The sequence below is a fragment of the Trachemys scripta genome, chromosome 2, assembly GCF_013100865.1.
Source record: "Trachemys scripta elegans isolate TJP31775 chromosome 2, CAS_Tse_1.0, whole genome shotgun sequence".
Classification (NCBI taxonomy): Eukaryota; Metazoa; Chordata; order Testudines; family Emydidae; genus Trachemys; species Trachemys scripta.
Genome location: NC_048299.1, coordinates 57,444,366 through 57,459,129, shown reverse-complemented (window position 1 = coordinate 57,459,129; position 14,764 = coordinate 57,444,366). Strand labels below are relative to the sequence as shown.

The following is a 14,764-nucleotide window of genomic DNA, read 5'->3' as shown; positions in this document are numbered from 1 at the left end:
TTTTTAAACAATCAATTTGTAAGCACCTAGAGGAGAATAGGATGGTAAGTAATAGCCAACATAGATTTGTCAAGAACAAATTACGCCAGACCAACCTCATTTCCTTCTTTGACCAGGTTACTGGCTTAATGGAGGGGGGGGAAGCTGTACATGTGAAATATCTTGATTTTAGTAAGGCTTTTGACATAGTCCCAAATGATAATCTCTTGAGCAAACTATGGAAATGTGGTCTAAATGAAATTACTATAAGGGAGTGCACAATTGTTTGAAAGACTGTACTCAGAGTAGATATCAATTGTTTGCTGTCAAACTGGGAGAGCGTAACCAGTGGGGTCCCACAGGGGTTTGTCCTCAAATGATACTATTCAATATTTTCATTAATGACTTGGATAATGGAGTGGAGAGTAGACTTCTAAAATCTGCAGATGACACCAGGGCAGGAGGAGTTGCTAGCACTTTGGAGAACAGGATTAGAATTCAAAACAACCTTTATAATTTGGAGAATTCAACTGAAATCAACAAAATGAAATTCAGTAAAGATGATGAGAAGTACTTCACTTCAGAAGAAAAAATCAGATGCAGAACTACAAAATGGGGAATAACTGTCTAGGCAGTAATACTGCTGAAAAGGATCTAGGTGCTCTAGTGGATCACAAATTGCACATGAATCAATAATTTGAGGCAGTTTAAAAAAAAAGCTAATATAATAATGGATATATTAATAGTAGCACTTGTGGCACCTTAGAGACTAACAAATTTATTAGAGAATAAGCTTTCGTGGACTACAGCCCACTTCTTCGGATGCATACAGAGTGGAATAAATATTGAGGAGATATATATATATATATATATATATATACACATATGTACTCCTGTTCTTTTTGCAGATACAGACTAACACGGCTGCTACTCTGAAACCTGTCATTAATAGTAGCGTCATATGTAAGACATGGGAGATAATTGCCCCACTCTGCTCAGCACTAGTGAGGCCTCAGACGGAGTACAGTGTACAGTTCTGGGCACCACACTTAAGGCTTAACAGACCTGACCTATGAGGAAAAATTAAATAGAACTGGGCATGTTTAGTGTTGAGAAAAGAAGTCTGAGGGGGAGGACTTGATAAGTCTTCAAATATGTTAAGGGTAGTTTTAAAGAGGACTTTGATCAATTCTTCTCCATGTCCACTGAAGGTAGGACAAGAATTAATCGGCTTAATCTGCAATGAGGAAGATTTAGGGCAGATATTAGGGAAAAACTTTCTAACTACAAGGATAGTTAAGTTCTGGAATAGGCATCCCAGGGAGGTTGTGAAATCCCTGTCAATGGAGGTTTTTAAGAACAGGTTAGACAAGCATCTGTCAGGGATGGGCTAGGTCAAGGTATATTTGCTCCTGCCTCAGCACAGGGAGGCTGGCACAGATGACCTCTCAAGGTCCCTTCCAGCCCTCCATTTCTGTTTTTCTATGAATAGCAAAGTAATGTACTCCGATAAAGAGGAACAAAAACAATATGGGGAGGAAGCAGATTTAAGTCTGAATAGGTAAGAAAAGCAACAAGAATGTTTTCTCATTCTAATAATGAAAAATACCTTGACAGAGTCTCTTTTACGTTAATTGAATGTAAACACCGGGCCTTGTTACTGCACAGACACAGCTTTTGAAAATCAGGCTGATTTTTCAAATATTTAATAAAATCCAGTGTTTCACCCTTACAACATGGCTTGAATGCAATTTTCTGCTCCACTGAATTTATCTAGGCTCTTAGCTGTTGGCAGCAGAGCTGTGCAGTCTTCACAGAACAAGTACAAAATTGAACTCTTTTCTGTTTTCAGTACAAAGCCTTTCTACATTAGCACTGACAGAAACATAATCTGTTTTTTTCTTTTTCCTGTGATCATAAATATATATACCCATTTAGGGACAGATCATGCTTGGTCCTCATGCAGGTGTGCAGTAAGTGGAAGTACAAGGGTAGAGGAAAAGGTGTTTCTTTAAAACTTTCTTTCTCCTGCATGTGAGAAGTGGTCAGAATTGCAGTCAATGCATATAGGAACTGCTCCCTCTTTACTCCCTTGGGAGGGCAGGGTACCCCAGAACAGAAAGGGAGTTGACGAGGGCCATGTCCCACTCACCACCTCCTCACTGGCCCATTGAGTGGGAGCAGCATGCAGAAGGGAGCAGCCTACACACCATGAATTAGTTCAGTAGTAGGTGGGCTCAGGGCCATCCTTACCCATATGCAAAGCACGCAGCTGCGTAGGGCACCAGGAAATTTGGGGCAAATTTCCTGGGCCCTGTGTAGCTGCGTGCTGCTCCAGCCCCTACTCTGGCTCTTCCCCAGCCCCCCGCCCCTGCTCCACCCGATCCCCATCCCCACTCCTCTGAAGATTGTAGCCAGGCCGGACCCTGCACTCACTGCATGGTAAGTAGAGCAACCCGGCCCTAGCCTGCTCCACTCCCCTGGCACCCAGCCATGCCACCGGCGAGTGCTGGGGGGTGGTTCCCCCCTCCCCCCAAGCCTGGCAGCCAGGGGAGCAGAGCATCCTGGGGCCCCAGACCTCCACGGGCGGGAGCAGGGGGAGCTGGCCCCAGACCTACGGGGCGAATGGGGGGGCCTGGCCACTTCCTGAGGGAAGTGGAGTGACCCGGCCCCGGCCTGCTCTGCTCCCCTGGCTCTCAGGCTTGAGGGGAGGGGGAAAGGCAGCTGGGAGCCAGGAGAACAGAGCGGGCAGGGGTGGGGTTATTTCACTTCCCACAGGAAGTGGCCAGCCCCCCCGTCCCCCACGGAGGTCTGGGGCCAGCTCCCCCTGCTCCCGCCCGCGGAGGCCTGGAGCCCCCGCCCCAACCCCCTTCCAGCGGGGGGGCTGCGTTGGGCACCAAAATAGCTAGGGACAACCCTGGATGTGCTTGACCTACTCACTAAGAAATTCAGGCAGGCATCCTGCTTCCCTGAGGCAGAAATCATCCTAGTGCTCCCCTTGGCGTGGGCATCTTTACATCTCTCCTAACACAGGGTGCTCTGCCTAGTAAATTGTAGCTCAGAGTTTTTACCAGCATATAAAGCAGCTAGAATTTCCATTATAAGTAATTACAAAATCCCCTTCAGGCTGATACCTGAGAGTGAGTTTTTGAAACAAAAGGAAGTAAATCAGTTTGACTGTTTTTATGTTCTGGGATTGTCAAAAAGAAAGATGTTCATTGTTTCATCTGCAGATTTTCAGTCCTATAATCTAATTGTATTGGGACTGAGGTTCTCCTCCACCTACAGTGGTAGAGAGGACCAAATGGGGCAGAACGGGGATGGGTTGTTCAGATACCACAACAGTGAGCACGCTATAAATGCCATGATACATAATGGCAGGCAAATTGCTTTGTTGTCCTTTTGCATGGGATCTCACTGCATTCCATGGAAAGATAAATACAACCCAATTACCAAGGGCCATTTGTCAATTGGAAAACATGGCCATTACCTTCGGAATGTATTTGTGACATCCCATCGTCTTACTAAAATGGTGCTACAAAAGCATCTTATCACTGCAAGCACCAATATGTATGTTTCTTAGGTAGATACTCTTCATCTTCATGATTAAACAAGCAGTTCTACCATATGGTCTTGCGACTGCTGTTGTCTCCCCTTTTTGTCTGAAGTTAAGGTTTCAATGTGAATTTACCTTAGCAACAGTTGTTCTCTTTCCTTCCTTTTATATACTGCATGCAGTTTGCATACTGGTGCCAAGTATAGTCAGGGCCGGATTTACACCTTACGCGCCCCTAAGCCCAGCACCTTCAGCATCCCCCCTGCTTACAGCTGACCTTCGTGTTTTCCGTAAAAAATGAAATAAAAAGAAATATAAATGGTAATTTAAATATTTATTCAATACAATACCAAAAATATTACATAATAATTAAAACATAACCCACTTTTAACTTTTAGGCACCCCCCTAGAACGCTGGTGCCCCTAGGCACGTGCCTACTATGCCTAATTGGAAATCCGGCCCTGAGTGTAGTCCTATACCTCCCACGGACTTCTTTTTTTTCCATTAAAAACTCTCCCTAGTACTGCTTTGTGGAACCAGAAATAACTGTTTTACTTCCAAAGAGCTAAATCTTGGTATTTGCTGCAAGATGATTTTTGGCTTAATGGATTGTATTTAATGTTTATCTATTTGTGTGCCCATCATTGTAGTAGGCTTTCATAGTAATCAGGTGTGTGGGGACGGAGGGTGTTTCAGAATTACCAAAGGAAAACAGTAGTCTCTGCAACTTGTTTGTCCCCTCCTCCTGAAGAGAATTTAGTCAGCAGAATTCTGTGTTCATCGATCTACAACAGCCCTGCCTCAACCACTCTAAAATCTCTAGCAGCACAGATAGATTCAGTGTGTGCAAGGAAGGAGGGTGGAACCCATGCACAGACAATTACTGTGCTCCCCTTCCCACCATCAACTTTTGATTTGAGCCCTGGATAGCACAGTGTATCATCTGTCTTGTTTGATGGAAAGAGTGTTATTTGTGAGTCCCTAGATTATGTTTAGTGAGTAACAAATTCACATTCTGTATTTGAAATTTCTCCCGATTAATGTTGCCACAGAGGTGTAAATTTTCTGTTTTTTAATGAAAGAACCAGTGATAGTTGTTTGTGCCCTATAAATAACAGAAACATGTGGCATTGTAGCAATACTTATGAGACTGTTTTGTTCCTTATTTTGTTACTCCTTTGTCACCATTCCATTCCTTTGTATCTAAAACAACTGAACAAATGCCGTGGCATTTAATAATGTATCTCTTTTTAAACTTTGTAGATGTAACGTTCATCCACGAAGGAAATAAAACTTTTCTGGATAACCTTGTTAATTTTGAAAAGCTGGTATGTATATTTTCTCTTTTACAACTTCCTCTTTTTTGTGGGAAAATCCATCTCTCTCTCTTTTTATTCCCCTTCTCCTCACCTCTTGTGTTAAATGTATCATGCTTTGATAACCACGCACAGTATCTCTCAGCCTTTTCAGTTCTCTCCATGAGCTCCACCAGCTCCCTCACAGCATCATATTTATCCTTGACTAAGGGTTTGTCTAAATGGTGGGATAAAGTGCACTAGGGAACCTTTTATGCACACCAGCAGGGTCTAAATGGACCAATTAATGCACAACATATTAGTGTGCTTTACAAATTACACACCCGTAGTTTGCATTGCCCCACAATCTAAACAAGCGTAAATTCTCAAACTGTTGTTGCCTCTTCTCCCTGCTCAGCCTCTTCTCAGAGTTTAGTTTCCCTTCCCTCCCCACCCCCACTGTACACAGCAGCAGGTCACCCCAATTTAACAGTCATCACTGATTCCAGGTATTTTAAATGAAAGTAAGTTCATGATTTGGGTAGGAAATAGAGGAAGAGTAGACACAATGAAAGCTAAATATTAATACAGCTAAACTAATCTTTATGTAGCGGGTAGTGCAGGGGTCGGCAACCTATGGCACGCGTGCCGATTTTTAATGGCACGCCGAGGTCCCAGCTGCTGGTCCTGCTCTGCCTGCTGCTGGCCTGGATGGATGGAACCCTGGGCCGGCAGCGGGCTGAGTGGGGCCAGCGGCTGGAATCCCAGCTGGCAGGAGCCGGTGGACGGAACTCCAGCGGGCTGAGGCTGAGCTACTCTGCCTGTTGCTGCTCTGGGGTCCCGGCCGCCGGCCCCTCTCAGCACGCTGCCACTGTGGGGTCCCGGCCGCCGGCCCCTCTCAGCACGCTGCCGCTGTGGGGTCCCGGCCGCCGGCCCCTCTCAGCACGCTGCCGCTCTGGGGTCCCGGCCGCCGGCCCCTCTCAGCACGCTGCCGCTCTGGGGTTCCGGCCGCCGGCCCCTCTCAGCACGCTGCCGCTCTGCTGGCCCCTTGCCAGCTGAGGTCCTGGCCACTGGGACTCCGGCTGGCAAGGGGCCGGCAGCTGGAACCTAGAAGTGAAAGTAAGGCGGAGCATGCACGCTTGGAGCTGGCCGATGCTGGGGCGCTCCGCTGTGGGTGGTGGCCCGGCGTGTGGCACGCTCCAAACTGGGGTCCTGCTGGCTGCCAGAACTCTCCTGCAGGCTGGCGCTGGCTGCCCTGTGCACCAGACTAAACAGCAGGCAGTCAGGGAAGTGAAAGGGGTCGGCGGGAGGCGCGGTGGAGGTGTCTGCGTCCCAGCCTGTCCTGCTGCCCCTCTCTCGCCACTGTGGCTGGATACCAGGGCACTGCAGGCACGTGCCGTCCCTGCAGCGTGCACAGCTGCAGTCCCTGGGTGGGAAGGGGAAGGGAGCGGCAGGCCAGGGGTCTTCTGCCGCCACCCCCCATTTGCCTGCAGATGCAGTGCCCCCACACAGCTGGCCCACAGCTCCCTTGGCAGGAACAGCATGGGGCAGGGACCCATCCACCATCCATGTAACCCTGCTGCAACCGGGACTATCCCAGGCCAGCCCCAAGCCCCTGCCTCTCCAGGACTCCCCTCCCCCCCCCCGCCCCCCACACACACATACCCCAACCTCCTGCCCTGAACCCCTCGGCCACCCAACCCTGACTCCTGCACCCCCCATGCTCCCAGCCGTGACTCCTGCATCATCCACATACCCACCCCCTTCCCTGAGCCCCCCCGCATTCCAACCCCCTGCCCTGAGTGCTCCCCCACACATCCCCAGCCCCTGAGCTCCTCCCCCCAAGGGGGGTTGCAATATGACAGTGCCTGTAAGAAATTTAAGTTACTTTCACCCCGCTGGAACCCCAGCCCAGCAGCAGACTGAGTGGAGCCGGCGATGGGCTGAGCGGCTCATCCCGCTGCTGGTCTGGGGTTCTGGCCGCCAACCCTGGTCAGCCCACTGCTAGCCTTGTGTACCGGCAGCCAGCCCGGGGCTCTGCTCCTGGCCTCGACCCAGTGCTCTTCAGTCACGCCCTGCTGTAGTCCACATTGGAAAATTCAGCAAGGAAAAGCGAGGGCCAGGATCACACTAAACTGATAAGATCTGCATTTTAATTTTATTTTAAATGAAGTTTCTTAAATATTTTAAAAACCTTATTTACTTTAAATACAACAATAGTTTATTTATATAATATAGATTTATAGAGAGAGAGAGACCTTCTAAAAAGGTTAAAATGTATTACTGGGACGCGAAACCTTAAATTACAGTAAACTCGGCACACCACTTCTGAAAGGTTGCCTATCCCTGGGGTAGTGCATTAGGCTTTTAGCTTAGGCCAGATCTACAGTAGAAACTTTTGCTGGTATAGTAATGTCAGTTAGGAGTGTGATTCTTTACAACATCTCTATACCAGCAAAAACCTTAGTGTAGACACAGTTATGTTGGTGGGGAAAGTGCTTTTGTTAGTATAGCTTATTTTATTTGAGGGACTGGTATAAGTTATACCAGAAAAAGCACTCTCTTGCCAGTATAAGCTGTGTATGCTCTAGGAGGGTTTGCTGGACTAGCTATACTGGCAACCCTTTTCTAGAGTAGATTAGGCCTTAGTTACTTTAGTATGGGTAAGCATGATACAAAGTCTACATATTGGAGTGTCATGTTTCAGCAAAATATCATCAGGCTTGTCCACCCTTTTTAGGTATGTGATATGTGTGGAAAGGTGATGAGGCATATCTTTCCTCCTGATCTTAATCTTTTTCTCTCCTTGTTGTGGAAACGACTAGTTTACTGTATTCAGTACCTATTGGTTGAGTAAACAGAGAGAACAATTCATTTCTCCCAGTTTCATCCCAAGGTAACTTTATAACCTAGGTGGTCCATTCTTTGTATGTTCAATTCAATTCTTGTACCTTTTCTTGTTGCAGTGCTTAGAAGAACACTGATTTGCATTTAATAAAAGGTTTTCTTGTGCCTAGTCCATTAACTGTTTGACCTTAGATGTTTGCATATAAACTTATTAGCATGTTCTTCCTCAAGCGCTCTCACAAGTATATCTCATTAACATGTAAATTGAACTAGTCCTTGATGCACACTGATTGTTAGTAAACGTCCCTTACAGGCTTATATATTAATTTATTGGAGACAAAGGGTCTGATTTTCAACTCAGTCTTAATCAGGCCTTTGTTTTTTGTAATCACATGTAGGCCTTGGCTATAGTAGACTAGTTTTGTAAAAAGAACGAGGAGTACTGTTGGCACCTTAGAGACTAACAAATTTATTTGGGCATAAGCTTTCATGGGCTGAAACCCACTTTGTCAGATGCATGCAGTGGACAATACAGTAGGAAGATATGTATACACAGAGAACATGAAAAAATGGGTGTTGCCATACCAACTCTAACGAGACTAATCAATTAAGGTGGGCTATTATCACCAGGAGGAAAATAAACTTTTGAAGTGATAATCAGGATGGCCCATTTCAAACAGTTGACAAGAAGGTGTGAGTTAACAGTAGGGGAAAAATTAGCATGCGGAAATAGTTTTTACTTTGTATAATGACCCATCCACTCCCAGTCTTTATTCAAGCCTAATTTAATGGTGTTCAATTTGCAAATTAATTCCAGTTCTACAGTTTCTCATTGGAGTCTGTTTTTGAAGTTTTTTTGTTGGAGAATTGCAACTTTTAGGTCTGTAATTGAGTGACCAGGGAGGTTGAAGTGTTCTCCAACTGGTTTTTGAATGTTATAATTCTTGACATCTGATTTGTGTTCATTTATTCTTTTGTGTAGAGACTGTCCGGTTTGGCCAATGTATATGGCAGAGGGGCATTGCTGGCACATGATGGCATATAACATATTGGTAGATGTGCAGGTGAACGAGCCTCTGATGGTGTGGCTGATGTGATTAGGTCCTACGATGGTGTCCCTTGAATAGATATGTGGACAGAGTTGGCAACGGGCTTTGTTGCAAGGATAGGTTCCTGGGTTAGTGTTTTTGTTGTGTGGTGTGTGGTTGCTGGTGAGTATTTGCTTCAGGTTGGGGAGCTGTCTGTAAGCGAGGACTAGTCTGTCTCCCAAGATCTGTGAGAGTGAGGGATCGTCCTTCAGGATAGGTTGTAGATCCTTGATGATGCGCTGGAGAGGTTTTAGTTGGGGGCTGAAGGTGACGGCTAGTGGTGTTCTGTTATTTTCTTTGTTGAGCCTGTCCTGAAGTAAGTGACTTCTGGGTATTCTTCTGGCTCTGTCAATCTGTTTCTTTACTTCAGTAGCTAGGTATTGTAGTTTTAAGAACGCATGATAGAGATCTTGTAGGTGTTTGTCTCTGTCTGAGGGATTGGAGCAAATGCAGTTGTATCTTAGAGCTTGGCTGTAGACAATGGATCGTGTGATGTGGTCTGGATGAAAGCTGGAGGCATGTAGGTAAGTTTAACGGTCAGTAGGTTTCCGGTATAGGGTGGTATTTATGTGACCATCGCTTATTAGCACTGTAGTGTCCAGGAAGTGGATCTCTTGTGTGGACTGGTCCAGGCTGAGGTTGATGGTGGGATGGAATTTGTTGAAATCATGGTGGAATTCCTCAAGGGCTTCTTTTCCATGGGTCCAGATGATGAAGATATCATCAATGTAGCACAAGTAGAGTAGGGGCGTTAGGGGACGAGAGCTGAGGAAGCGTTGTTCTAAGTCAGCCCTAAAAATGTTGGCATATTGTGGGGCCATGCGGGTACCCATAGCAGTGCCACTGACTTGAAGGTATACATTGTCCCCAAATGTGAAATAATCGTGGGTGAGGACAAAGTTCAGCCACCAGGTTAGCTGTGACATTATTGGGGATACTATTCCTGACGGCTTGTAGTCCATGTTTGTGTGGAATGTTGGTGTAGAGGGCTTCTACATCTATAGTGGCCAGGATGGTGTTTTCTGGAAGATCACCAATGGATTGTAGTTTCCTCAGGAGTCAGTGATGTCTCGAAGATAGCTAGGAGTGCTGGTAGCGTAGGGCCTGAGGAGAGAGTCTACATAGCCAGACAATCCTGCTGTCAGGGTGCCAATGCCTGAGATGATGGGGCTCCAGGATTTCCAGGTTTATGGATCTTGGGTAACAGATAGAATACCCCTGGTCGGAGTTCTAGGGGGGGTGTCTGTGCACCAGGGCAGCTCTACCAGTAGGTGCTCCAAAGTGATAGCCTGGTTCCAGTGAAGTCAGTGGTGCCAGGATTTTGCCCCTAGTGAAGGTGGTTATCAATAGCCAGCAGCATTTCAACCACCATGTCATCTAGACTTGCTATGAGAAGGGTCAAACAACATGGTTGTTAATTCTCCTGCCTGCAGCCCTGTGTGCATGAGTGCTCCCACCAATGGTAGCAAGGATGAGAACTCTTAAGATAAAGATGCAATGTAGACCCACCCCATATAAGTATTATTCTAGTTCATTTGGATGTTTAAGTATTTGATTTGTTGCTATGGAATTAGCAAGAAGTGTGTTAATCATCTTTGTGTTGTATTCCAACGACTTTGTGTTGTATTCCTTTTCCATCTTTTCTTGCCCAATGCCCTTGTAGATTGTAAACTCATCAGCACAGGGAAGGTATTTTCCTCTGTTTGTATTATGCCTAGCATATTCTGGGCACTCTGGCAAAATAAATAATAATAATATTCTCAATGACTTCAGTTGATTCAAGATCAAGCCACTAAACTGCACCTGCAAATAACTAAGTTCAAAATTGTGCTAATGAGCATTAGCACTTGAAATTGATCTTGCAAAAAAGAAAAAGAAAAAGAGAGAGAAGAGGAGGAGAAAGGAATGAGGCCTGAATACTGAATTTGCTGTTGCAGATAAAATCTTCTGTAGGGAAGCAATAGACCCACCATCACAGTTGTACTGGAATTTTCCTTATGTGACAGCATCTTTGCTTTGAAATTCATATCTCCATTAGATTCAGGATTTTCATATGTTTATTTCCTGCATTCAATGTGATATGAATACAATGAATCAGAAGCTTGTTCAAAAATGCGAAGAAATAAATTCACTAAGGGAAGAAAAGCTACAAGCTGTTGAGTCAGTTAGGAAAGTATATCATAATAGACCAGACTTAGCAAAAGCTAGGGGGATTGCACTTTTTAATTTAACTTTCTATTTTGTAAGATCTAGACTACAGTTTTTTTAGACCAATATTTGTGTCCCTTGCCTTAACATGAGAATTGCAAAGTAATATATGGATGGAATAAGGTCTAAGGCCTTGGCTACACTGGCAATTCACAGCGCTGCACTCAGGGGTGTGAAAAAACACCCCCCCGAGCGCAGCGAGTGCAGCGCTGTAAAGTGCTAGTGTAATCAGCGCCTGCAGCGCTGCAAGCTATTCCCCTCGGAGAGATGGAGTACTTGCAACGCTGCAAGAGAGCTCTCGCAGCGCTGGCGGCGCGACTACACTTGCGCTTCGCAGCGCTGCCAAGGCAGCGCTGTGAATCTGCAAGTGTAGCCAAGGCCTAAATTAGGGTTACAGTATTTCATTTTCTGGAAAAAGAGGAGCGGAAGTATGGGGTGGGGTGGGAAAGGGAGCTGTGGGGGGGGGCACCTGTGACAGACATACTCAGTGGAGGTGGAGGGCAGTGTCACTCCTTGTCACAGTGGCAGGGTAGCTGGCGCAAGTCCAGGTTGCAGCGGCAGCCATCAATCATTGCTTTCCTGCAAGACCCCTTCCCCAGAGAAGAGAGCCAGGGCCTGAATGAGTGGAAACCAGCAGCTGTGGCTTGCAGAGGAATGGACCAATCAGTTGCAGATGCAGGGAGGGACCAATCTGAAAGTGGACCAGTTAGGGCTCTTTCTGAGCTTCAGCTTGTCTGCTCTGCAGAAACCCTGGACATTTCCTGAAATTTGAAAAAAAACAGCCTGGACAGAGAAAAGAGGTTCAAAAAAGAGGTTATATCGATATGATAACCCTAGTCTAAATGTTACCATTGTATTCTAAATATCATCATATTCTTTGCTGACATCTTTTGCTGAAATATAGCTTCTTCCATTATTCTTCTGTCAATCACAACCACCATCTGTAAATCTCTTATAGTAATAACATGTCTTGGCCACCACTGCTACTTTATTGCACAATCCTGTAAACTTTAACACATCGGTATTTATCATCTTACAGGCAGTCCCTTTGTGGACTAGTAGTAAGAACTAGACACATAATGTAAATAAGGGTTTTCAGGATCATGCCCAAAAATATCTGTGGGACTTCTGAGCATACTGATGAGCTGGATTGTCATAAACAGTGGAATTATTGCTAATGATCATGTGCTAAGAGTGGTTACCAGTCAAGTCTCAGGTCTGGTCTATGCTACAAAGTTAGGTTGATGCAAGGCAGCTTACGTTGACCTAACTACAGAAGCATCTACAGTTAAATTTTGATCCCACTATGCTTAATAACTCCACTTTCATGAGCAGTGTAGAGTCAAAGTCAATGTAGTTAGGTCAATGCAGTGTCAGAGTTGACACTCTGTTGCTTATGTTGACTGTTACTGGCTTACAAGAGCTGTCCCACACTGGCAATACACAAGGAGTAAAGCGTACACACGCACAAGCAATGTAATTACTATGGTAGCTGTATGCCGACATAAGTTAGATCGACTTAGTTTTATAGTGTAGACATGGCCTCAGTCACTGTATGCATTCCTACATATTTATCACACTCTGGTATGCAGCCATCTATTAAAACAATCAGAAAATAGCAGTCCATTTGCAGGTTTCAGAGTACCAGCCGTGTTAGTCTGTATCCGCAAAAAGAACAGGAGTGCTTGTGGCACCTTAGAGACTAACAAATTTATCTGAGCATAAGCTTTTGTGGGCTACAGCCCACTTCATCGGATAAATTTTTTCAGATGAATTAACAGGTTTTCTGTATTGTAACTGGGTCAGGCAAGTCAGAGGGACAGTGTGAAATGCCTATAGAAGGCACTAAAGAAGGAAGACTTGTGATCAATCCCCATGAGAATGGAGCGTAAAATGGTCCAGCCAGTTTCCCTGGGGCATCAGCCACAGAAGCTAATTTCAGATGGATTGAGCCCATACTGAGTAACAAAAGGAGACATTGTGAGTGACATAGTCGATTCTCCTTTACTTGTGAAAGTCAAATTCAAAATATGGGATATAAACTGGAAGATGCAGCTGTGACGGGTTGGATCACAGAAACCCCCTTGGGAGCTGCCACCTGATGTGCCAAGACTACCTCTGCTCCTGTTTTTCCTGCCAGTTCAGGACTCCAGCACCCTGTCTTGCTGAGCCAGACACTCCTGTCTGGCTCCAACACAGACCCAGAGTCTGAATCACTTGTCCCAAAGCTGAAAGTTTACCTGAAAACAGCTCACAGTAGTGTGCTTGTCTTTAGACCCCAACTCCCAATGGGGTCTAAACTCAGATAAATCCGTTTTACCCTGCATAAAACTTATGCAGGGCAAACTCATAAATTGTTCGCCCTTAATAACATTGATAGAGAGATATGCACAGTTGTTTGCTCCCCCAGGTATTAATACATACTCTGAGTAAATTACTAAATAAAAAGTGATTTTATTAAATACAGACAGTAGGATTTAAGTGGTTCCAAGTAGTAACAGACAGAACAAAGTAAGTCACCAAGCAAAATAAAATAAAATGTGCAAATCTATGCCTAATCAAACTGAATACCGATAATCTCACCCTCAGAGATGCTTCAGTAAGTTTTTTCTCAGACTGGACACCTTCCAGGTCTGGGCACAATTCTTTCCCCTGGTACAGCTCTTGTTCCAGCTCAGGTGATAGCTAGGGGATTCTTCATGATGGCTCCTCCCCCCTTTGTTCTGTTCCACCCCTTTATATATCTTTTGCATAAGGCGGGAACCCTTTGTCCCTCTGGGTTTCCACCCCCCCCCCTCACTGGAAAAGCACCAGGTTAAAGATGGATTCCAGTTCAGGTGACATGATCACATGTCACTGCAAGACTTCATTACTCACTTGCCAGCACACACATATACAGGAAGACTCACAGGTAAATACAGCCATCTGCAGACAATGGGAATCATCAAGATTCCAAACCATCATTAATGGCCCACACTTTACATAATTACAATAGGCCCTCAGAGTTATATTTTATATTTCTAGTTTTAGATACAAGAGTGGTACATTTATACAAATCGGATGATCACACTCAGTAGATTATAAGCTTTGTAATGATACCTTACAAGAGATCTTTTGCATAAAGCATATCCCAGTTACGTTATACTCACTTTTTACCATATTTTTCTAAAGCTATCCCAGTTACATTATATTCACTTATTATCATATTTTTATAAAACCATATAGACTGCACAACGTCACAGCAACAACAGCAGAAGAACACAGGAATGTCATAGCTCTAGTGGGATTTAAGAAATTGGTCATGCAAACCTAGGATCTCTAATTAGAACTTTATTTTAATCAGTGCAAGGAAATGATGTTAGCGTAAGAGACTGAGAGATTTCATGGTAAATGGAACACAGATGAAAAAATGATTTTGCTTCACTGATTTATTAAAGAACATGAAGTCTTCATTAAGCATATACTCAGTTGTTCTCACGATAAGCTATTCTGTGAAGGAACATTGTGAACAATTCATATTGTGGTTGTGGAGAGATGAATTATGTTACATCATTCTAAGCTATACTTTGCTCTGGGCAGCTAATCCTTTCCACTTCTGGCTGGATTTTGAAGGAGGTGTGAGAACAGACTGTATTATTTCCATAAAATGCCATATTGCTATTGTTAATTGCAGGCAGGTTGTTTAAATTAGTCACCATATTCCGTCAAGGGCTTCTGGCCCAATTCAATAGGCTCTTTTCTTTGGATTGTTAGTGCAATCAAAAGAAAACATGCATAGACAGCATTATGG

General features: G+C 44.7%; 1 protein-coding gene across 10 annotated transcripts in view; it reads left to right on the top strand.

The window, feature by feature from the left end:
- Positions 1 to 14,764, top strand: part of RAPGEF5 (Rap guanine nucleotide exchange factor 5) — a 217,429-nt gene that overhangs the window by 197,298 nt on the left and 5,367 nt on the right. For all 10 annotated transcript variants that reach the window (XM_034760599.1, XM_034760600.1, XM_034760598.1 and 7 more), the window contains one exon: positions 4,800 to 4,864. In XM_034760599.1, coding sequence (XP_034616490.1) covers positions 4,800 to 4,864 — 65 coding nt within the window. The remainder of the gene's footprint in view (positions 1 to 4,799; positions 4,865 to 14,764) is intronic.